The sequence below is a fragment of the Cebidichthys violaceus genome, unplaced genomic scaffold (assembly GCF_023349555.1).
Source record: "Cebidichthys violaceus isolate CVI_PGR_0920_01 unplaced genomic scaffold, fCebVio1.0.p SCAF_5, whole genome shotgun sequence".
Lineage (NCBI taxonomy): Eukaryota > Metazoa > Chordata > Actinopteri > Perciformes > Stichaeidae > Cebidichthys > Cebidichthys violaceus.
This window is the reverse complement of record NW_027176705.1, coordinates 3,951,303-3,975,143: the sequence shown is the minus strand read 5'-3', so window position 1 is coordinate 3,975,143 and position 23,841 is coordinate 3,951,303. Positions and strand designations below refer to the sequence as shown.

Here is a 23,841-nt window from a genome sequence, read left to right as displayed (position 1 = left end):
ATGAGATGGGTTGATAAATATTCCGTCATACTGAGAGAGGGTGAGTGTGTTAGCCTTGTGCTATGACTTGATATAAACAATCTCGCTAACAGGCCACATTTGCTGGCTGGCAAAGCTAACAAAGCCTTGTCTTGTTTCAATAATAAATCATTATCCAATTAAATGTTGGCCTATCATTAAACACACAATCTGGCACATTTATTGAAGTTGGCACATACACTGCTAGAGATGTTGATCGGCTTGTTTGGTCGTTCCTAACGTAGTTGACTAGTCATTACATGACAGAGCCTGCACAATGTCGTGACTCAATTCTCTCCATGTTTTACATGCATCATATGGCATTTCCCAGGTTTTACACAAGGAGATTCAAATCAATGGCAGGCCTCTGTCTACCTGACAAATGTAAGTTCAATATTTACTCTCCCTTTAACTTTGTTTTGGTCTCCAGGCTCTTTAGCATGCTTAACGCTTAACTATGTTCACCATCTAGCTATTAACTGTATCTGCCTGCCGTTGGGTCTTGGGTAGATAGCGTATAGTGAGCTTTTAGCACTTTTTCATTGAAAACAGCTGCCTGCTGCTGCTGGTAATGAGGTTAATGAGACTTTGGTTTAAAAAACAAAACAATGAGCCAAATGAAGCTAAAATACTCCGTAGAGTTCAGAAGAATCGGGTTTGTCATCAGCTCTTTCACGTAATACATTGCCATTTGACCCATTGTATGTATTAGAAAATGATGGTGCAGCTCTTACATGAGTAAAGGAAAATGTAAATCCTATAATAGAGCAAATCCTACAGATGATTTTTCAAGGGACAAACCAGGAAACAAATATGAAGATCGACTGAATGAATACCAACATACTTTTTATGATTATTCTTTTTAAAGAAATAACTATTTTTTAGATGTTAAACTGGCAGTAAAAGTCATGAAGAAATGCAGTGTACAGTCTGCTGTGCTATGCCGTTGTCACCGAGACTCCGCCCACCTCGTGACGTTTCAGGGAGAGTGCTGAGCCGAGAGAGGAAAGCAGCTTTAATTGCAGGGCAGAGAGAAAAGCCAGCGATGGCTTCGCTCAGGCAGGAGCACCACTACGGGCTCTCCTGTGGAAAAAATAACAAAAACAGCCCCAACAGGACGCTGTACCATGTCAAGCTCACGGACACGGCTATCAGAGCGCTGGAGGCTTACCAAAAACTCAAGGTACCTTCACCTCGGGTGTTTGTGTGTGTGTGCGCGCGTGTTTGTGTGCGCGCGCGTGTGTGTTTGGAGATGAATTTACTCTTGTAAAAGTTGTCGACTGAGCTTATTTGTGTTTTCAAAGTTGTCTCACTGTCGCATTTTTGTTGAATTACTTTTTCTTATATATAGCTTTCTATTTTATTTATTTTTAGATTATTTGAGTAGACTATAAATAATAAATATATAAATGAGAGTCGCTCCATCTAGTTTACAGTCACCTCTGAATCAATTGGCTTCATCGCTGAGTAGCATACCACGACTGAACCCTGTGACTGTCGGGAAAGAGGAGCCCGTCAGCTGTTTGCTGGGAAACCTTATTTGTGCTTCAAAGTGAAGCAGAGAGCCTGCAGTCTGCCAAGTTAATTGACAAGTAGACTTGGCTCATAATTAGCTCCAGTGGATACCATTAACAGCACACAGGCATTATTGATTGTGTAACTTACATGTAAACACATTACAGCATCATTTTTGTTATCTTGACTAATTTAAATTACAGAGTTGTGTTAATGTGTGCAACTAAGTCACAATAAATGCTTCTGTCTTTCTTTTACCTCAGATCTCTTTACCAAGTGAGCCATCAATTTGTTTCAACGGAAACCAAGGGGTAAGGGGTTTTTTTGGTAACTTTTTTTGTAACTTTTTTATGAGTTTATCACATTGTGCACAGTAGGTGTGATCTTGTTAAATCCAATCTTGCAACAAAGAAGGAGAAGGAGATAACAATGCAGATCACTTTTTTAAAACCAAGGGATATTCATCAGCTTACACCAAGGCCTTAGCTCAGTTGTTTAAATAGAGGGTTTTGTTAAGAAGGCAACATATCACTGTGACATTAAATTAAAACAAGAATCATTTCTTTAATTCTACAAACTCAAAGAAGCTTTTCGTTCATCACCCATGGATGTTGACTCACACGTCCCAACATACTGCATTAGTGGGAGCGCTCAGATGGGAGCTTATAGCTGGACATCCCCGGTAGATAAGAGGCATGCAGGTTACTGGGTCAGACTGGTGACTGTGGAGAGGCTTTGTTAGGTCAGTGAGTGGCGCTGGGAAAAGGACGGGGGAGGGGGGGGTGTGTGCACACTGACAGCGGCAGAGTCTGCACAGTGGAGAAAGGAGTTATCATAAGTCAAATGAGGAGCCTTCAGTGACAGAGATTACCTTTTGTGCACCACATTGTTCTCATTTGGGAAAATAAACTTTTAAATGAGTGCGTATTCACTGTTCTACACTTGGGACACTCGGGCATCAGCAATACTCTTGTGCTCTTGAAACTGAATCATAATCTGCCGTATCTTGCCTGAACTATGTGTGTTTTGACTAAAGTCAGGAGCAGCTGTGTCCTTGGGGAATACTTTACTTTTAAGTCAATTCTAATTGCATGGGCTGGTTGAAAAGAGTTGCAACCCCCTTCCTGTCACGACAAGATGAGCTTGAGTGGTGGTGCGTTTTGTGAGGGGCCTTGTGTGGTTAACAGACTGGATTCAACCTGTAAGTGTGTGCGTGGTCTTGGAGTGTGCGTTGGTTGTACTTACGCGGAATTTGATGCACTGACGTACATTTTAAAAGTTAGTTTTACCTGAAAAGAGTGTTGCACAGACATCTTTATTCTTTCCTTGAGGGCAGTCAAATTAATTTTAACTTCCTGTCCATCATTACTATTATTATGATCTGGTGGGTGGGGCTGTCTAATTAATCCAGGTAGTTTCAGTAGAGTCTCGACACAAGCTCTTGCATAAACTGCCACAATACTACAGGACTGTCTGCCTGAGAATCGTTCACTGCTCGGGGTGTTGGAGGTTAGAGGTCAGTTGGTCAGCTGCTGTTTTTTTGTTTTTTTTCTGTTTTTCTGTCTCTTTAGATCCCAACTGCAAAGGTACGAGGCCTTAACAGGAATATGTGTAGCATTAAATTAGGAGTAAAACGGCAAATCCAATCCACAGCTTCACAGTTTGTGCCGAGAAGTAGTCAGCCATAAAACACGGCTCTATGATTGGATTCAAATCTATTTTATCGTTTCCTGTAAAATTAAGTGTTTTTAAATGGACACACGTCAATCTAGTTTACTTCGGATATTAGTTAACTGGCTTTGTCCTGCACCCAGTGTAAGAGTGAAATGCCAACTTAAAAAAACATTGAACAGATTTTATACTCCTCAACAAGGATGAGACTACTGAGCAAGTGAGATCAAATATAGCACAGTGCTGTATTAGATACTGCATCATAACATGCTTGGAGACCAGAGGCCTGTATCTGGGGTTTTACACATCAACAGTCCATCTTTGCACCACTGCTGTCACTGTGATGGCTGAAGGATTGCAGGGAATATCACACTGCTCCCTGTATGTGGCACTAAGAGCTAAAGGTTATTAGCCAAATGAATGTTTAGAGGTAATTACAGGAGGCATAATGCTCTTGATTACAGCGTGAGGCATCATGACTTCAGTTTGCATTAGCTTTCCCTGTCTGTCTGACTCAGACATTCACAAATGTGTGTTTTTGTATGTGGGAGTGTGTGTAGCGCTGGCACAATTTTGCTGCAGTAATAGCTAGGCAGATGACATGAACTCTGCCCTGCTAATTTTCCTGGCCCATTCCCAGGTTGGAGTCCCACTTTTTCTCTGTGTGTGTATTGAGAGAGAGAGAGAGAGAGAATCTTGCATACCTAAGTGGTGTGTGTGAGTGCAAGCTGTGCATGTATGCATGCATTTTTATGCGTTAAATGCATTCGTTTGCTTTCATGTGGGTGTGGCAGGTTGTTTTTTTATGTGTGTGTTTATGCTGTGTCCTGTGTGGTCTAAAGGCATGATTTATTCATGTCCCACCTCCCTTTTCCTGTCCTGCCTCCTCTGCCCATTGTGCAGCAGTCTTTTCCCCGGCAGGACCGGAGTGGATCCCCAAGGACCCTGTGTGTGTGTGTGTGTGTGTGTGTGTGTGTGTGTGTGTGTGTGTGTGTGTGTGTGTGTGTGTGTGTGTGTGTGTGTGTGTGTGTGTGTGTGTGTGTGTGTGTGTGTGTGTGTGTGTGTGTGTGAAAGCGAGAGGGAATCTTTGGTCACTTGAATCACTTGTTTTTCCACGAGTGTATTTTTTTGTGTGTGTGTGTGTGTTTACGCTGTCTATGCTGAGATCCCCAGAGTCCCCCTCTGATTGTGTGTTGTCTCCTCTGATTTGAATAACAATGAGCGGGGGAATGCAGGCTGTTTGTTGTCAACCTCTTTGGATCACCCAAATTGAATCGAGTACAGTCAGCCCAGATGTGTTGTGGCCTGCCCTCAGGGTTGGTTTGTGCACAACATAATAGAAACTTCCCTGCTGTGGATCTAATGGAGTGGAGACTAAAATGGAGAGCACTGCAAACATCTTCCACCATAGACATCCAGTTATTTACCCATGACCAAAGTTTGAAGTCTAGACTTGAATCTGACATCTGTGTGTGTATGTGTGCGTGTGTAATGGAGTGTGTGTGTGTGTGTGTGTGTGTGTGTGTGTGTGTGTGTGTGGGGGGGGGGGGGTGTTACACTTGTACTTCCATTGTAGCAGTAGTCGCTAAATTGTCAAAGACTTATAGAAATTGGACTGTAATATAATGGTCTGTAAAAAGGTTCTGCATAAATCATCTTGACACAAAATTAACACATGGATAAAATGTAGGGCAATTGACAACGTAAGCCGACTTTTTTATATTGCAAATTAGCTTTCACTGCATTTCAGTGATCTCTCCAGTATACTGTATAGGTTGTGTTTGCCGCTTGTTATAAATGTGTGTGGTTTTCTCTCAGATCACGTTAGTGTGTGTGTGTGTGTGTGTGTGTGTGTGTGTGTGTGTGTGTGTGTGTGTGTGTGTGTGTGTGTGTGTGTGTGTGTGTGTGTGTGCGCGCCCACAAAGAGGGGGATTGTTGAGTGATTATGATGTTTTAAACACTGGTGGTTATAGCTTGCTACTTTCTCTGAAAAAGCCAATAATGAAAATCTTGTGCACTGGCCGGATTACATATTTATTTAGCGAACATGTGAGTGCAAGGCGTGGACAAGTGGCCCTCTGAGATCCAGCAGTGGCGGCTGCAGGAAAGGCTGCAGGAAAATGTGCTCTCTGTCCGATTAAGCAGCTTGGAGATATGGAGCACATCTTGGCTAGCTGAGGAACGTGTCCTGTGACACTGTGAGCTAATGAGGCATAAAAGGGCACTTGTTTCACACACCCACCCCACATGTGTGTCATGGTATGGCCCTGCATGTGTGAAAAAATAGCATTCTCTTGAAGAACCCACTTTTCTTTGGAGGAGAAAAGGAGGAGCTTTTTGTCAAAAACAGTGACCCACAATTTGTTGAAGTGTTTGGCCCTGTGGCACCTGCCAGAGACTTATCGTTCTTGGCATTGGAGGGGGGGCGGACGGACCTCAGGGGATGCTTGTGGCACAGCACCCTTCCTTTCCCCCCCTCCTCCTCATTTATGCCCAACCTCCTCTCCCCCAAATACTGGAGCTAGCAGCTCTGGCAGTGGCTCTGTCCCTCTGAGAAATTGCAAATGAAAAGAAATGGAAGGCGATTACAGGCTGGGGCTTGATTACATGCACTGTTTCCCACTAAAGGCAGCCACATTAATCACCCAGTGCCAGCATGTGGAACTCAGCTAGGGAGAAGACACTGCGTAGCTCCAAGCTTTGACTAATTGACTGTGGGATCATAAACACACACGAAAGCACACAAAATCTCTAGTTTCTCTCTTTGTATGTCCTTCCCTGCTGCCCCCCGTCCCTTGCTCCTCCACTCGGCCGGAGACACAGACACACATTGTGTTTTGTATGGCTGTCCTCCATTGGGGAGGGGACGCTTCTTAAATGGCATGTGTCAACTTGTGGCCCTGGGAACGATTTGTCTCTTTTGTTTGTGATGAGATGATGAGAAGTTTTGTTTAGTGAGGATGAGGGTGGTGGCTGGCTGGCTGGCTGGCTGGCTGTCTGAGCGTATGTATGCGTTTGTGTCTGTCCTTGTGTGAGCCTCTAAGCCAGTGGCGGAGATATTTGGCTGATAGCTAGACTTTGGCCTCTCTTCCTCCTCAGCCTTATGAGTGGCAGTAATGCTGATTACACCCTGGTGAGAGAAGCTGGAGCTGAGCCTCTCTTTGCTCACGCTGGATTAACACAGACACACATGCACAAGGTTTGCATTAGCACCGGGCCCAGAGTGACTTGCCTCCTGCTGATAACAGACAGCGGTGGTGGCGACAGGTTTCACTGCCTCCTCCTGCACCTCCTCCCTCTCCTCCTATCAACCAGAAAGGGGAAGCAGTGCCATGGCATCCCACTCTGGAGCCCAGGAGGCCAGAACAAAAGACTGGCTGTTTTCAGAAGGCCATTACTCAGGCTGCAGAGGATGTGGAAACAATAGCCTGCATGAGATCTACACCCAGACCCCACATTCAACCAAAAGCTAGCAGGAAACATAAGCCCTGTGCACCGACAGCAGTCTCTCACAGTTTTTGTTCAATCGACTTTATAGTTTGATAAAGCCAGGAAAATGAGCCTCTCCCGTCCTGCGTCTTCTACGTGTGGAGACATTTATGACAGTTGAGAGTGAACTGTGTCTCATTAAGATACTGTCGCCACACATACTGACTGTCTTTACTTTTATTGTTTAAATTATTTTTTTTTAAATGGCAGTGTGGTTTTCTATGGTACTCTGATTCAGGTCAATGGAGTAGTCTTGTGAATATATACCATATAAAGTAATTATCAGTCAGGCCTGTGTGTCCATTAGACAGTGATAACAAAATGTAAAACAAAAACAGAAAGACCAGAAAAGAAACAATTAACAAGAGGACGATCATAATAATAAAAATAAATGTAAAAATGTAATGATGTTGAAAACTAATTGTAAAGACTATTGTCTGCTGTCACTTTACTAAATTAAAGAAAGTATTTTGATCGATTTCGCTTTCTCCTGCAGATAGTACCCCATCAATGTGATTCATAGCTGATTCATATGATGTCATAGCAACTTCACGTGAAACTACCAATAATTTAAAACTGAACCATTTTAAGGGAATACTCTGATTATTGCAACTGTCAAGTAAACAGATTTTCAAAACAAGGTTTTCTCTGTATCTGTATTAATCCATAAGCATTTAGCAGGCTGCTGTGAACTCGGGGTTCAGTGTCTCGCTCAAGCAAGCACCCTTTGACATGCGGACAGTACGAGTCAGGGATCAAACAGCCGACCCTGTGGTCGTAGGAAGACCCAATTAACTGATTGTTTGTCTTTTGGTACCTTTAGGTTGCTTTCTGGAGCTTTTATTAGCCGTCACAGAGGTCAGAGTGAGGGAGATGGAAAGTAGTTGCTGGTAATGGTTTGGAGTTTCCCTCTTTTCTCTTTTGTTGTGCTGAAGTTTCCTGTAGGTTATGACAAAGCCTTCATAAAACCAGGGTAAACTTGGGGTCAGGGGGAAAATGGAACCACCACCTTAATGTGTCCAACGATTTTAGCTTAAACTGCCTTTATCTTAAAAAAGATCCCATTATTATGTGGTGTACATGTGCAGGGACATGAATACCACAGACACACACCAACATGCAGGCACACATTTGCAGAATAACGTTTAAACACACAATCACAGATAGCACTGTACATACTAGTATTTCCGGTTTTTGCACAGAGGTGCCAGAACTGCAGGTAACGACTTACCAAACCTTAAACTGCTGCTACGTTCTCTTACATAAGCTGATGGGGTGAGGAGTTTAAATTTCTTCACATTTGTTCCTCTTTTCCATAATGATTAATATAACTAGAGCATGACCAAAAATTCTTGGAGGCCCTGAGGTAATGAATGTGTGCTGATTTATGTGTGTGTGACATGGAGGGAGTGTCCTGTTCAGTTCAGTTGAGTTCAGTGTAGACTTAACTTAATGAGGCTAATTAGAGTGTTTGATTGATTGATATCTCTCTCCTGCAAGCTTGATCACACCAGTGAAACGATAACATCTCATTACATTTATTTGATTTCCTTGAATTTGTACAGTATGTGCATAAAGAACAAGCCTTCAGATAATTTTCCTTTGCTCTAGCATTCTAAAACTTGAAAGGAGTCTGTCAGACACACAGAAACAACTTAACAGCTGAATTGAAGCAAAAAGTTTGCATACGGAGAAAACAGATGGACACACAGGCATACGCCAAAAGTAATGCTTTCGAGGGAGATTGATGGCACAGAACAAAAATGGGAACGTTTTGACATTTTCTGGTGACTGAGGCAGAGGAGGAAATATTGAAAAGACAGATCGACCAGGGGCGAGGCTATCCTAGCTTCATTAGAATGAGAATGGGGAATGTTAAGAGTAACAGAGGCAGGTTTTGGGGTTAAGACTGGTGTGTCTGGGGGTGAATATGTGAAGTTAGATGGCACCAGGGGCCATGATTTCGGTTTAAAGAATGAATTATATGTTGAAACACACTTTTTTTAGGTTCACCTCTTTGCCTTTTGGCCTTTCAGGGTCACTGAGAATTACTGAGGTCGTAAGTCACTCCCAAGTGTAGGGCAATATTTATATTCAACTCTAATGCATGGACCCTTGCCAGCAAGTGTGTTTGCCATCTTGGTAACTTTATTAGTGCTTGTTCTGTTGCTTCAGTTTTCTTTTGCTTCATTCAAGAATTGCAAAGATCAAACCACAGATTCCCTGAATATTTTACTTGAAAGGAAGACAATAAATATTTCATTATTCATGGTCAGTTGAATTCTTTAAGTCCTTTTGTCAGAGCGCCTCTCTGTGTTTGAATTGCCATGTGTGCCTCTCAGGAGAATGCAGCAGGCATTGATGCGGGCCCCAGCGTCTGGGAACGAGAGTGCTTGTTGTAGTTTGCATAGCGGGGGTCTTAAAGTCTGCCCGCAGAGGTCATACGAGCAGCCACCACTGGATTAATGCCAACCAGTGCTCCTGGGTGCGATGCATGACTGGACATTCTCAACAGCTGAAACTCTGTGAACACAGAGTCTATACATTATTAATTGTTGTTATTGTGGAGGAAGGTTGAAGGAGAATCTCATCACTGACTGATTGAATCAAAAATTAATTTCAACTCATGTAAAACACTTCCATTTTCACCTAGAAGTGCTTTACATCTGCAGCTCTTCCAGGCATCCTCAAATAAGGACGTGTGAACTCACTTTTCTGCTCTGACAAAACTTTTAATTGTGTTGAGTTCCTGCATCTTACAGATTGTCTCCCATTGGCACTCAGCCATACTTAACCTTTCAACGTACCAATACCTGCCAGGAAATGCTAATCACACTTGTAAGTTGGATTTCACTGGGAGTGGAATTCAAAACAAGCAACAAGGCTCTTCACCATCTGTCTGGGCTGTTTCAAGAAATCCACATGAGCAGCATTTGCTAGGTAGACAGTGAATTTTTCATTTGGGAAATGGTACTTTCCCAATACAACAGCCAAATAGATATCAACCTTAGCCTTAGCCCTGTTTCTCCTCTTTTTTTTTTTTAGGAAGATAAGAACTTTAACGATTATCATAATGGTAGGTAGTCATCATTGATGGGATAGACAGGCAAATATTAAATAATCACAAGCTCATTCGATCATAAGTAGTGTCACAAATGCTACAAGCAAGCTTGTCTGTATCTTTCAGTGCTATCAGAGCTCAGCCGTATATAGTGAGCTGAATTCCTGTGGTGAAAGCCTGCTTGTAAAGACATGTGCAGCGCGCTGATAAGAGAGGAGAGCCAACGTCTCTGTTGCTTTATTGTACACTTGCATCAAAACATCTGATGGGACTTTTAAGGACAGCACAAAAACAAAGAGCCACCCTGTTCAACGTGGGCTGCGCAGTATGTTCACTAAATGATTACTTCAGATTGAGTTCACAGCCTTTTAATGTATTTAAAGTGATAACCAGTTTACCGGACGATTTGCACCAAGAGAAGTTAAACATTAAATCTAATGCAAATTTGGCAAACCAAAATCTTTTTAAATAAACTGTAATTGCCTATTGATTTGGACGTTCAGCATTGTGCACACACATACTAACGACATTCTGTAAAGCAGCATGTGGATTAGTAAAAGATAAATAAAAGCATGATGAGTATGAGGAATATTGTATTTACAGTATATTGTCCTTAAATCTGCTGTTTTTTTGTGGCTATTTTGGGGCAGCAGGAACAAGCTATAAAAACAACACCAAAATATTTAATTTGATATGGCGAAGACGCTAGCAAACTTTGCCTATTCACACATCCACTGGACACGGAGAAGCATTCATTTGGTGTCATGTTTGCATTCTTCTGAATGTTACACCAATAATAACTTTCTGTCTTAAGTTGTTAAATGCTCAGCTTTGTTCACCAGTTATTTGTTAACTTTCGCTGCCTATCAGCATCGTAGAGTGGTTTTATATTACACTGTACATAGCGTATGCCATGAATTTTGTATCTCTCTGGAGCCATTTCTCACTCATGTGCCTCCTACAACTCCTGTAGTGCCTCTGCAGTGTAGTGCTGAAACTTCCCATGAAGCTAAATGAAAATACCAGTGAGTATTTCAGAATTCTGCTCTCACAAACGTGCAATTACATCTTTTTCAGTGGTCAAATCAGTGTAGATTCTTCTTTTTTTCTGATCCTCATTTTTCCTGATCTGTTATTATATGTGTGTGCGTGTGTGTTCATGTGTGCATTTGTCTGCCCTGGAGGTTGCAGCCTTGGCTCTGCTGCGCTCCACTGAGTCTGCCAGGAGATCTCATGGACGCCTCAGTGGAGCGGACTCTTAAAAACACTGTTTACCCAAGGAGATTTATTTAAAGTTACAGAGCGGCACAAAGTCTCACTCTAGATTTTGTGTGTGTGTGTGTGTGTGTGTGTGTGTGTGTGTGTGTGTGTGTGTGTGTGTGTGTGTGTGTGTGTGTGTGTGTGTGTGTGTGTGTGTGTGTGTGTGTCTCATTTGCACATGCAAGTCTGCGTGGAGATCTGATGAAAACAAGATGTGCAAGTGGTGGATTGCCGTTGGTGTTTCCTAAAGGCATATATGACATTTTATTTCATTGTAATATTCCCAAACTGATCATCCATTGTAAACAAATCACTTTGTAGTCCAACTGCTGTACTACATGTTCTCATTATCTCGCAGATTGTCTCCAGTGACAATTATTAGGTTGTGTACTTTCTTCTTGTACTTGCATGCATATCAACTGTATTCAATACGCTTTTCCCAACATATTTTTACAACATATGTAAAAAGCTCATTAGTTTCATGCTGTCCTTTTAAGAAACTTAAGCCGTTTTTCATGTGCCAGAATGTAAGATCGGCACACGATATATCCCACAATCCACTGGGCTAACTGCCATTACATTTGTTGAGTACATTCATGCTCCCAAGACGAAAAATCCGTTCAATTTCAATGGCCACGTTACCTTTTTTGTTTTACAAGCTGTGTTTGTTAGCTGCCCTTCTGGTATGTCAGTTTAACAGTGCAACATCGGGTAGATACTAGCAGTCTTTTAGAGGTAGTGTTATTTTAGGATTAACTATTTATTTAGGACTTAGCTACATTTGTCATTGTCTAGTCTTTGCAGTGTGCTGGTAATTTGTAAAAAAAAAAAAAAAAAAAAAAGATTTATGTTGATTGCATAAACCTTGTGTTTGGATGGCTCTGTGCTCTTGGCTACAATGTGTTTGGCAGCAGAGTTTGTCTCTGAAGTATATAATTGCGTTTCCCTACAAAAAGTTGACAGTTTGAAAGACAACAAAAGATGCATGAACTTGAGAGGTCTTAAGAAAACAGTTGTTAAAATAACTGGCTGGTATCATTCTCTTCAGTCATGTGTTATTATGGACACAAATACACATAACCTGTTTATACTTGTAAAAACAGAAAGGAAAACCTGGCATATGGGTGACTGTACTTAGTTTTGTGTTTTTTTTGTTCGTTTGCTTATGCAACACTTTGACAATCATCTGCCTGTATGTTTTTTTTGTTTTTTTTAGTAAAATCTGAATTTCTTCTGTTCTTCTGCGTAGTATGTCAAGATCCCAGCTCCCACACCAGAGTCACCTTCTACTCTTCGCGTCTTTTCCTTCTACTTATCCAGCGACAGCAAAGACCAACCTCAAGCCAGCTTTGACTGCATCCATCAATATGTTTCAAGGTATGGAGTTAATCAGCTGAAAGTTGTTGTTTCACCCACTGTATGTTCATGCATAGTGTAAATTCAGTACTATTTAATAATTCTTTCAGAAAACATTACCCTACTTTTATCCTGATTCACAATCTTATCTTAAGCTCCGGGAAAACCTTTTTTTTTTCCACATAGATCAGCAAAGGCAAATATTTTCTGGAAACAAATAATTAAGCAAAACTTAATTAGCTAATGTTCCAGATTCATCAGCCACAACAATTTTAGATGCATGTGTTTGAACGTGTGACCCCAGACGGTACCTTGTTGTCATCTTCATAAGTCGTCGGTCTTTCCGCTCTCTGCGTGCCCACGTCTCTGAGGGCATCAAGAGAGACAGTCAGCTCACTGCTGGCTGTACACAGGATGGGGCAATTGAAATATCCTGTATATTTCTGGGCTGACCCTCTCATTATTGAGTCCTGTGATGCCTTGTTTATGGAGTGGATATGCCTGGAAACTGAGAGTTATGCTCTGCTGCTGCCTCCTGCTGCCAGATGCCTAACTGTGGTCTGAACTCAAAGTTGACTGCTGGAGCCAAGACAAACAACATAACGGTGTGAGGGCACAATCCTGCTCTCTCTGCCCTCACATTCGTTTTGATATTTAAAGGATAAAGAGGAGAAATCTGGTCAGTCCTGTTTATTATTGTGTTGTGAAAATGAATATGGGAACAGGGGGAAAAGGCTACTAATTTATTTTTTAAAATATGAACAAAAAAGACATTGGCGTCATAGTAAATCCTTGATTTATTTACAGCATTAATGCAGACCAGGTTCATGTATTCAACTTTTTATTCTTTTGTCCAAGGCGATCTTTGTTTTGCAAGTGTGCTGGCAGGATCCAAACTAATCCTGGTGGTTTTCCACACTGCTCTATCCTGCTTTGAACCGGCATATGTGGCTTTCTCACATGCGGCGGACTGCAGAGCTATATCTAGTGTGTGACATAACATACAGTAACCATAGGCCTGTCTTTGCCAGCTCTCACCACAAAGCCACTTTATTCTGCATGGCGTCCATGTTGGTATGCTGCCCTGAGATAGCTTATAGGCCTATGTCTTTACAGTGTTTACTGTACAGCCAGCAGAAAGCCTTGTGGTTCAATGGCTCTGTGTTTTTGTTTTGCAGTGACGGCCGCGAGCAGCTGGAAGGTCAAGGCATCATCCAGGACAAGATCACAGTGTGCGCCACCGACGACTCCTACCAGATGACCCGTGAGAGGATGTCTCAGGTGGAGAAGGACAGCTGGAGCCGCTCTGCCATTGAGATCAAACCCGGAGCCACACATCCAAGTAAGAATAGACCAGAGGTCCCTGAGGTGCAAAAGCACAGGATCATAGGATGATACATCTGCAGATGTTCGTGGGGGAGAGGCCAAACAGCTTTTAGCTTGGAGAGGGATCAGTAAATTGAATGTGGATTCAGTGATGTCATATAAAAACAAAAATAGAAATATAATAGCACCAATAAAAGCAACTGGGATATGTGCCTCACATGAGAAAATAATGCTGCGTTCATTGCTTTAAGCTGGAAACCAGATATTTTTCTATTTTGATGGGAAATGAAACCAGATGTGCAGGCTGCATTTTAGATTATAGAAATAAGACTAATAGCTAACTCTCCTCTCTTTTTATTTATTTTGTAAAAAATGTTTGGCTTTTGTTTGTCAGGTTGTTAAGTCCTATTTAGTCTCACCTCTACATCTGGCTTTGAAAAGAGTGTTGGCGAAATGGAAGTTTTGTATTGGTCAAAGTCAGCATCTGTTTTTAACCATCAGAGGTAGCAGGCCAATTCAAAGATTAAAAGCCAGGTTTTTCCTGTTTATGCTGTTGAAAAATGTAGTTTGCAGGGGGTTGTATCTCTAAAACTTGGCTTACAAAGATGAAATATTAGCTCCATAGTGCTGTAACTAGTTCTACAACAACTTAATTATTGTGCAGAAATGTCTCCCTGTTGTTGCAAAACATATAAAAAAAAAAAAAGAGTTACCGAGAGGTTTGCCACGAAACTGAATAGCAAAAATTCACAGGGAACAATTTATTGCTGCACCATTTGAATCTTGACAGACAACACATTTCATGCAGCGTTTACCAAAGTTTTGATGTGTCCCAGACCTTAACCATCAATTATACCTGTTACAACATATTAATGATATGAGAAGAAACATGAACTGGGAAGCTACTTTCTTTCTCTTTTTTTTTCTCTTACTCAACCTTTGCCGTTATGTAATAATGCTTCTTGGCTTGATTCTGGACCCCTCCAGGGAAGATGAAACTCTGGGTGGTTTAGTCCAAATTTAAACTGTGTCGATTGTGTAACATTAAGGTGAAGATGACATTGCAACATATATGGCCATAGGGAAACATTTAATAACTGCACCCTACATGCACCTTTTAACCTTTTTAACCTTTTAAATATGAACACTGTGCATATTTTCAGCCATGCCTAAACCTATACAGCATGCATCTGATTCTCCATATATCCCACACTATACTTAGCACATACTCCTGTGTATTTGTATCAGCGTTTATGGCTGCTAGTAGAGTAATGGTCATGCATAGTGTTATTATCACTTGGCAGGACATACTTTTGTGGTTGAAAGGAAAGTGTTCTTTTTTCTGTATTTTTGTCCCACTCTGACCTTAAAAGAGCAGATTAACCTGTAATGGGATTAGCACAGAGAGATAGCTTTCACTGCCCCGTCTGCCTGCAGCAGAGATGTAAGCAAGGATCAATGGGGTGTTTACATCTAATGACAACTAGCTGCAGGCCAACATGTACATTTGAGCTGATTTAAAGGTTAGTAGAGGATATTTAATGAATGTCGCCCCATTAGTCAAGTCAACCAGTTGTTAAGACCAGAGAGTATATGTTCAAACGTTGAACAGGCAAAAGAAATGGTGGGAATTGTAAAATCTGGTTGTCTTTAACTAACGTCTGCTTTTGTTTGACCTGAAATGCTTTATTTTTTAAAGCTTGCATGACACATTTCTCTGAAGTCCTGTTGTAGAGTTTCCTTGCTCAGGGCTTACAAATCAGTTCCAATTAACTTGAGTTTAAGTCTCTCTAAATTTCAGGAAATTCCTAAGATTAGATGTCTTGTGACTTGCTGAGACAAATTTGAAGGCGAAGAATTGTTTTGGGTGTAAAATGCAGCAAACAAATAGTTTCAAACAGTTTCGGGGCAATGCAATACAAATACAACTTAAGAATTACACTGTATGACTGAGTATCACTTACACTTATCTACTTTTTTGTGTGTACAGCTAAATGTGTCAAGTTCCACAAGAAGCCAGCTCCTCTGTCTGCATCAGACAGCAGCTTCTATAAGCAGTCCACCAACAACAGGAAGAACGGCGGAATGGCCACACCAACCCAGAAGCCCTTGAGGGAGCGCATCATCCACCTACTAGCTCTCAAACCCTACAGGAAACCAGAGCTGCTGCTATGGCTAGAGAGAGAGAGAGCCGGCCCAAAGGACAAGGCCGAGCTGGGTGCTACACTGGAGGAGGTATGCAGAAATAACTTGTGCGCACATATATAAACATATTGTACTGTATGGACACACTTGCATGCATGCAAAATTGGTTGCTCATAGAGGTTTTGTGCATTTTATGTGACGTGTAGAATCCAAACAGTCTTGTACATGTCTTAACAATCATTGTGGACACTGTTGCTTCGTGTTGATGTATACATTCTCACACTGCCTACGTGTTTGATGTATATAAATACTACAGCGTTACAGCCAGCTATTAACACATTGTAAAAGGCATTTAACACCATTAAAAACAGCCTATTGAATTTAAAAAAGAAAGAATGATAAAGTTTGGCAGCTGTGCTTTAATTAAACATGAGATCTAAAAGTTTACTTCATGTGACTTTCCTGTATACATTTTTGTGTAATTCCTAAATGATGTTTGTGTGTGTGTGTGTGTGTGTGTGTGTGTGTGTGTGTGTGTGTGTGTGTGTGTGTGTGTGTGTGTGTGTGTGTGTGTGTGTGTGAGAGTGTGAGTGTGTGCGCCTGTCTGAGTATTTACTGCCCTTGTGCTTGTTGATGTGTGTGCCTGCATGTGGTTTTCGTGTCCGTGCATGTGTGTAATTAGGTCGATGCTGTAATTGTCTCTGCAGAGATTGTGTTTGCAGTGGGGCGGGCCGCTCTGTCAGGCGGCCCCAGAAAGATAGATGTCCTCTGAGAAAGTCAGTCTGATGAGATTAGAGAGGAGGTTAAAGCCAGAGACTCTAAGTTGGGAACAGAATCTCAGAAAAAGGGTTTTGCTTTTCAGGAATGTGGATGTGCCACTTTCAGCAAGTCCAGGCCTCCAGTTAGTGACGGTGTTAATATTTTACTCACTTATTACAAATAAGAGCCATATTGCTGGGCCCACTGGAGGGAAGGGAGGCACGGGAGAACCAGAACCACGACTGAGCGGGGGTGAATGTCAGACACTGCTGCAGTAAAATGACGATTCGAGAGGGATTCTGGTGCTTGGAAATATTACCGCTTTTGTCCACAGGGACTGCCAAATTTGACACAAAATTAAAGTAATACCATAACTATAGTTTCTATAAATGTGGTGGTTGATTTATCCTGATAACACAAGTTTGGAACCAGCCCAAATGTGGTGGTTGGCAAAATATAAGATGGAATATTACAATTATGAGTTTTATTTTACACAGATCTTCAAAATGTTTACTGGTCCTTGCATATTTCTAATTCTGGATTGTATTCTGAGAGATCACTGGTCATTTGCCATAAATCCCAGGGCATTAATTCACATAATCTAAGTTAACATTAAGGCAAAAGATTTGAAATGTTTTTTACATTATTAAATTCATAAAATAAAGAAATGAAAGACTTTAATGGGAGTTTAAATTAACATCATACGGGGTATTTTATTTCAGGTGGCAAAAGTGAATCCCAAAGACAGCAGCTACCTGCTGAGGGATGACTTCTACAAGCATGTGCAGAGGGACTGGCCAGGCTACAGCGAGGATGAGAGGCAGCAGATCAGCAGGCTGCTGGCCAGGTGGGTCAGAGGCACAAGCTGAACCAAACAGACATGCCATCTATTACAACAAACTTATAACTAACTCTACCTCACAGCCTATTTTTCTGTGAGGGTCTTGGGATGTACACACAAGTGGCTCTTCACTTTACAATATGTCTAGGAGGTTTTGTGTTGATTGTTGTTACCAAAGTGCTAAGTAGACATAAAAACTATAGTATATCACAGGTCTAAGCAAGCAGTGGCACCAGTTGTTCTTTGTCATCTTTTCCTCTCTCCTCCACATCATCTTCACTCAGTCTCACACATTTATGTACAAGTGCTAATCAAAAATAAGAAACCAAGAAAATGTTTTATTTTCATCCTCAATTTTATTAGTTCTCCTGTAAAACCGTTGAATCTTTGGTTTAACCTGTGAATTGTCTTTTTCTTTCTGTTTTAACAGGAAGTTGCAGCCACACATCAGCCACCAATCACGGAATCTTCAAGCAAATGTGTCAATGCTGAAGACCACAGAGGATACGACACTGCATCACAGCACAGCAAAGAATCCTGCAGTGGTAAATGGCCATTATATTTTTCAGTGAACTTTAAATGTGTGAAAGTGACCAATCTGTTTTTTTATTTTTTTAAACAAATGTATTGTTCTTTAACAGAAACAAAAGTTATGCATTTCACCATCATATCAACAGCACACAAATATAAATGAAATCCATCCATTCTCTTTGGAGAAATCTGTCTGACTGCTGTCTTTTTGTTCTTTCCAGAAACGTCCCGTGCCTTTTGACTCACTGGAAAAGCTAGCTCTTAAGAGACAAAGACCTGCGGACCAGAAGTTGCAACAGCAGCCCACAGTTAATGGACTGTTAAACAACAAAGGACTCGACATTGCAGCGCCTATGCTCAGCCCCAGTTTCCACACAAAGACTGAGTTTCAACGGACAAGTAACCATACTGGCAACCAAAACGGCTTACCAGGGGGCCACAATAGCTTTCCTGTAATGCACAAACTGTCCAACACCTCTGACATGCCTGTCTCAGAGAGCAGAGATCAAGAACCCAAAGTAAGCAGCCACCAGCCACAGGGTGACTCTGACTGCGCTCACCAGCAGCTCGCCAACAGCCAGCAGAGGAAGAAGAAATCTAAAAAGCACAAAGACAAGGAGCGGGAGAGGTTAAAAGACAACAAGGGCTGTGAATGGTTAGAGACGAGTCCTGATCTCAAGCAGAACCTGGAAAAACTTGACAGTAAGGCCCTTTTTTACGTAGACTGTTCTTGTGACTGATATTAGCATTTATACCGTTTGATCACGTCCTGAAAGCCAACACAGTGAAGAAGAGGGTTGTTTATAGATTTTAACCACATTTCATATTTCGTGATGAACTCGTGATGGTCGGACTTGGAGGAAGTTCGGAGATATCACATTATTGCTTCTCTGACTATTTTTTGTCTGAATATTACATCTGTTATATGGCAGTGGCCCCATCTCCAAAACACCGTTGTCCGTCCTTTATACTTAGAAGGACATGTTAACCACACAGACTGTGAGCTGATGGCCAGTTGCGATTGTGTGTGAGGTCTCTTTGAGTGGCCGTGCCCACTGGTTCATTTATACAGTATTATCTCATAAGCATGACTGTGTTGGCTCCCTTAAGCCCATTCTCTTGGGTCCTCAGTGTGCTATGTGGCTGATTGACTCAACAACAGCCAGAGCAGTGCTTTGCGTCCCTAAGCTGGCAGGTCTCCTGATACCCACAAGTTCTTAGCCAGTCTGTACAGAGTCGGCACACACACATGCACACACACACACACACACACACACACACACACACACACACACACACACACACACACACACACACTCATGCTGAGTTTTGCAAAACAAAAATACATTGCTTAACATTCAGACAATGACAAAGTGTAGATGACTGTAATGACTCAACTGGAGCTAATGTCATTTTTGTATCCCATGCTTTTATTCCAGATCCTGACATCACAAATGCGGTGGTCTCTGAGGAGAAGCCGGATTATGTGCTGTGAGTGTAAACATGTTTTAAAATCATTTTGTTGTGCTCACCATGCAACAATCTTAACCATCCCGATCTTTAACTGTTTGTTATTTCTCTCCATCCACAAGAGGAATTATTTTCGCCACCAGAGTTTACAGTGATTCGTCTTGTTACAAGACCGACTTTTTCTTTTTTCTTTGTATTTATTTCAATTGTTAACACACATAACTGGTTCTACTGAAACATTCAATAAATAGTTGTCTCCAGTGGTGATACATGGGGCCCTGTATACCCTATAGGATACCCTGTATCTTTATCCTTAGCTGTGTTACAAATCACATACTTTTTATTTTTCCTTTTGTACATACTGCAGTTACCCTAACAAATTACATACTGTTGCATACAGTATGCATTCAATAAGGACTTCATCATAATATTGCACCTTTAACTTTGACCCTCTTGCTCATACGTATATCCACAGCACAGAGGATTGTGGTTCAGAGTAGCCAGAAAAGCATGCAGGCTTGCGTACCGCAAAATTCAACTGAACGCAGTAGGACATCATGGTATTTTTGACATACTGCATGTGACTATGTATTGAGACATACTGAATCATATGACATACTAAATAGTATGTTAGTTTGGGAATTGGAACGCACAGCTTATCTGTATCTTTATGCTGCCATCTTGTGTCTTAAAGAGGTGCTACATAAAAAGAACATTTGAGGAAATGGCCTAAAAAAAAAAAAAAAAATGTATTGTTGTATAAGTTAGTAAGTCTGTGTGTCTTCTTGTAGAACATATGGCGCCATCGTGAGTTTGGAGCAGCGTGGGAGGTACCAGGAGGATTTCTGTGCAGAGTATGATGAATACAAAGACCTCCACTCCCGGATCGCCACCATAACTCACATGTTTGTTCAGCTTGGATCCAAGATCAAAAGCTTGTCCCCTGGCACACAAGAACATAAGGTGCATATTTACAACCAGATCCGATCTGATACATGGCATGCATGCATGCAATCATTTCAATGGTATTGTTTTATGCAGCTCAATTAATATTATGTTTGTAAGTAATACAATTTTGTTTTGTGTCATTTAGATAATGGAAGACCAAATACTAGAAAAGTACAACAAGTATCGAAAGGTAGGTCAAACATTCAAATGCTTTAAATTATTTTGTTGGATTTGTTTCATCATCAAACCGGAGTCTTTTTTTTCATGCAGTAGCTTCGCATCACATCAGTGCTGGAATATATGTTAAGAGACCTACATGTTATTTAAAGTTACTGTTTAGGAACTTTTAATTGGTTATGAAACAATCTCAATTTGATGCTGATGCCTCTATATGAACTACATAAGCCCACCAGCGAGAAGATTTATTTAAGTTTTATGCTCGTCATCGGTGCCAGCGTGTGGGATTCTGCACAAAATCAGATGAAATCATAAAGGTTCAACAGAGACTCCTTCAGATCAAAATGAAGGCCAAGTTAGCAGATGAGTGTGGTCCGAGAAAGGCCGCTGGAAGGAGGGGGGGTAGGAAGTGGGGGAAAGGACTATTAGCCCCCCTCTTGACCTTCTCTTGACCCTTCTGTTATTAAAATTAATTCTGCAATTGCCCTGCATTTTGCTCCATTCTTCCTCATCAGTTATGAATAAGGGAATATACCAAGTGGTGTGAAAACCCTTTTTAAAACTCTCTCTCTTCTCTCCATAGAAGTTCCCAGGCTACCGGGAAGAGAAGAAACGCTGCGAATATCTCCATGAGAAACTGTCCTACATCAAACAGCTAATCATAGACTATGATGTCTCTCACACTTCTTCATAGCATTGGCTCTCCCCTTTATCATATTTTTTTTAATTTTTTATGGAACGCTCTTCTTTGCAACAGAATTGCCCTGATGGTTTTTGTGAGGTTGTTAAAACCAGTGTCAGTGTCAGCCATTTTAATGGAAATATGTAAAATGTGTAGCAAATGTGACTTTTAGTTATTTACTTTTGTTTTTGCCACATGTTGTCAAACACTGCTCAAGGCAGTGTTCTCCTTTCCATTTTTATAGATTCAAAGACATGCAGTGTAATGTTTAATTCCATATCAAAGTTGCCTCATTAATGATACTCAATTGAAGCAGCCCAGTGCAAAAAAAACATGAAATGTTTGAAGTAATTTTATTTCAGGTTTAGCCTTCATATCTTATTATATAAATGGTGTGAGATCATTTTACTTGCCCCCTAATGTTTCAGGCGTTTATCTTGAAGCAAGACTAGTTCAAAGCCGTTGCCGCATTAGCATCAACATATTGAAACTTTGATTTTTAATCAAATCTTATAAAGAACTCGATTTTGTATAGGAAACAAGTGGAATGATTTTACTTCTTGGCATAAAATTATATTTTTAGGGTATATGTAAAGTGATGTATTAAAATGAGGATCTTTTTGCAATACAGCCAGTAAGGGGCTCGTACTTTCCACCTGAATTCATCTGATTAGCTTGCTTCATGATATGGTCCTTACATTTTCAAATTCTTGAAATACTTGCTAACATTTTAAAACCAGCTGATTCTACTGAAAGAAAAATGTAAAATATACAAATGTTTTGACATGTTAAGATTTAGTTGAGGCTATCTCCCAAATGCACTTGTGTTTAAAGTATTTATTCACCGCACCCCTTTCTTTTGAGTGACTGGTAAAGGGACCAACATGCTTGGCCTTGATGGCTGTTGTAATAATTTGGTGAAGAAGGAGGATTTCCTCCCCACAGCCATTACTGACATTGTTTATCAGGCCCTGATTCTAGTTTACAGTATTCTAACCCACTGGATAGAAGTGTATTTCTCTCTTTTTTTTCCCTCCTTAGAACTACTGATGTATTTATTTTTAAGCCACCTGCCTTTACTCTGAGCTGTTTGTCTCCTCAGCTTGATGCGTCAGGTCTTGTTAGATCAAAGTGTTTGTTTGTTCCAAGCAGCTGGATTGGAGATTGTGAGCAGATCAAAGGTTCGCCGAACATGTTGCGTCACTGTATGACCTGACACAGTTGTGGAGAGTGAATGGGATTGTCATAAAAAATTGTGGTACTATTTCAATTACTAGCCTGGAGGGTTTATATCCTTCAGTTTCCAGTTAATAGTCATTGCCTATTCTGTTTTTGCACTAAACCCAGTCTGAAAAGGGGGGACAGCAGACTAGTTCAATTTCCATGCAGATTGAAGTTGATCTTCGTGGTTTTTGTTCAGAATGTTACCATGCAGTCAATAAAATGGAAAGCCTTAATGTTACACTTTAATAGGACAAAATCTTCAAACTGCCAATACCAACAAGGGATCATTATCCACACACATCTGTTATCTGCCTTATATTACTGTTAGCTGTAACATTTAAACCTGTCTTAGCCATTTCTCTGTTCAAATGAATGCCAACAGTGGCTTTCCCACACGTTTAAATATTACTTTCTAAAGGAAATGTTTCATAATGTCATTTTTAAAAAACAATGTCTAATGCACAGTTTGATTGGCTATGACAGCATTGCTCATTCATCAGTTGCATTTGTAATCCTTCTGGTACTCTGTTTTTTATAATCATCATTGAGATGTATGGTCAGGTATTTATCATTAGGAATACCACTTCTGTTTATACTGCCGCTGATATTCCTGTTGACGTTCCATCTGATCAGCTCTGAGCACATGGAGAAGTTTGATTGGATGATCGTCTACAGGGATTCCTGCTATATTTCAAGCACACACAAAAGAACATTGTGAAAATACTCAATCCCAATCATGGAGTGGGTGGTAATTATTAGGTTTCAGGGAAGGGACAGGTATAATAGTGTGGTTGATTGAAGACAATTATGTGGGTTGTGTGAGTGGGATGAATGAATCACTGGTCATGAAGACAGAATATTTCTTCCAAAATCACTAAATGCATTTTATTTATCTGTGCAAGTCTTAATCACAAGCTACAAAAAAAGGTTCATAAAGTGTTTTGTTTTTTGGACTGAATATTTACAAAGCACTAGTGCTGCATAGTAGGTGTTCTTTATCTTGTTCTACCTGCTGAAGGGAAAGCCTCATCTTAGTCACAGAGGAGTCAGAGAAGAGAGAATATGTTTTATGAACTTCATTTTACAGATGTATACCTTCTCCTTTCCTGTTGTGCAAAGTTCAAAGGAATAAAAACGTCAAAGTGATTTTATTTTGTTTTGAGCCTTTCTCTTTGAATTTTTGATGCAGGTAATCTGCATCATTCATTGATCATAAAATGTATGTTTTCTTTAATCACAACATTGTTCAGCTGTGCAGTTGTCTGAAAATCTACTGCACTGTGATGTTTTGCTGCATCTGCTGGTATATTGATTAAGTGTCTGAAACGACATAGCTCGTGGAATGATGAGACACAAAAAATATAGACA

General features: G+C 40.8%; 1 protein-coding gene across 1 annotated transcript; it reads left to right on the top strand.

Annotated features, from left to right (window-relative positions):
* Window positions 1–1,063: 1,063 nt before the first annotated feature.
* LOC137887797 (RNA polymerase II elongation factor ELL2-like) lies at window positions 1,064–23,613 on the top strand. The gene is made up of 12 exons (XM_068731012.1): window positions 1,064–1,201; window positions 1,797–1,844; window positions 12,264–12,391; window positions 13,549–13,712; window positions 15,687–15,931; window positions 17,323–17,447; window positions 17,872–17,986; window positions 18,194–18,674; window positions 19,412–19,463; window positions 20,234–20,405; window positions 20,536–20,580; window positions 21,151–23,613. The coding sequence occupies exons 1-12, from the start codon at window positions 1,064–1,066 to the stop codon at window positions 21,259–21,261; spliced, it is 1,824 nt and encodes a 607-aa protein (XP_068587113.1). The 3' UTR covers window positions 21,262–23,613.
* The last annotated feature ends 228 nt before the right edge of the window (window positions 23,614–23,841 follow it).

Bases quoted from the DNA above. Each gene is read 5' to 3' on its own strand.
- LOC137887797 (XM_068731012.1), top strand. From the start codon at position 1,064: ATGGCTTCGCTCAGGCAGGAGCACCACTACGGGCTCTCCTGTGGAAAA. The intron at 1,202-1,796 runs GTACCTTCACCT...CTTTTACCTCAG, and splicing joins AGGCTTACCAAAAACTCAAG to ATCTCTTTACCAAGTGAGCC. The intron at 17,448-17,871 runs GTGGGTCAGAGG...CTGTTTTAACAG, and splicing joins ATCAGCAGGCTGCTGGCCAG to GAAGTTGCAGCCACACATCA.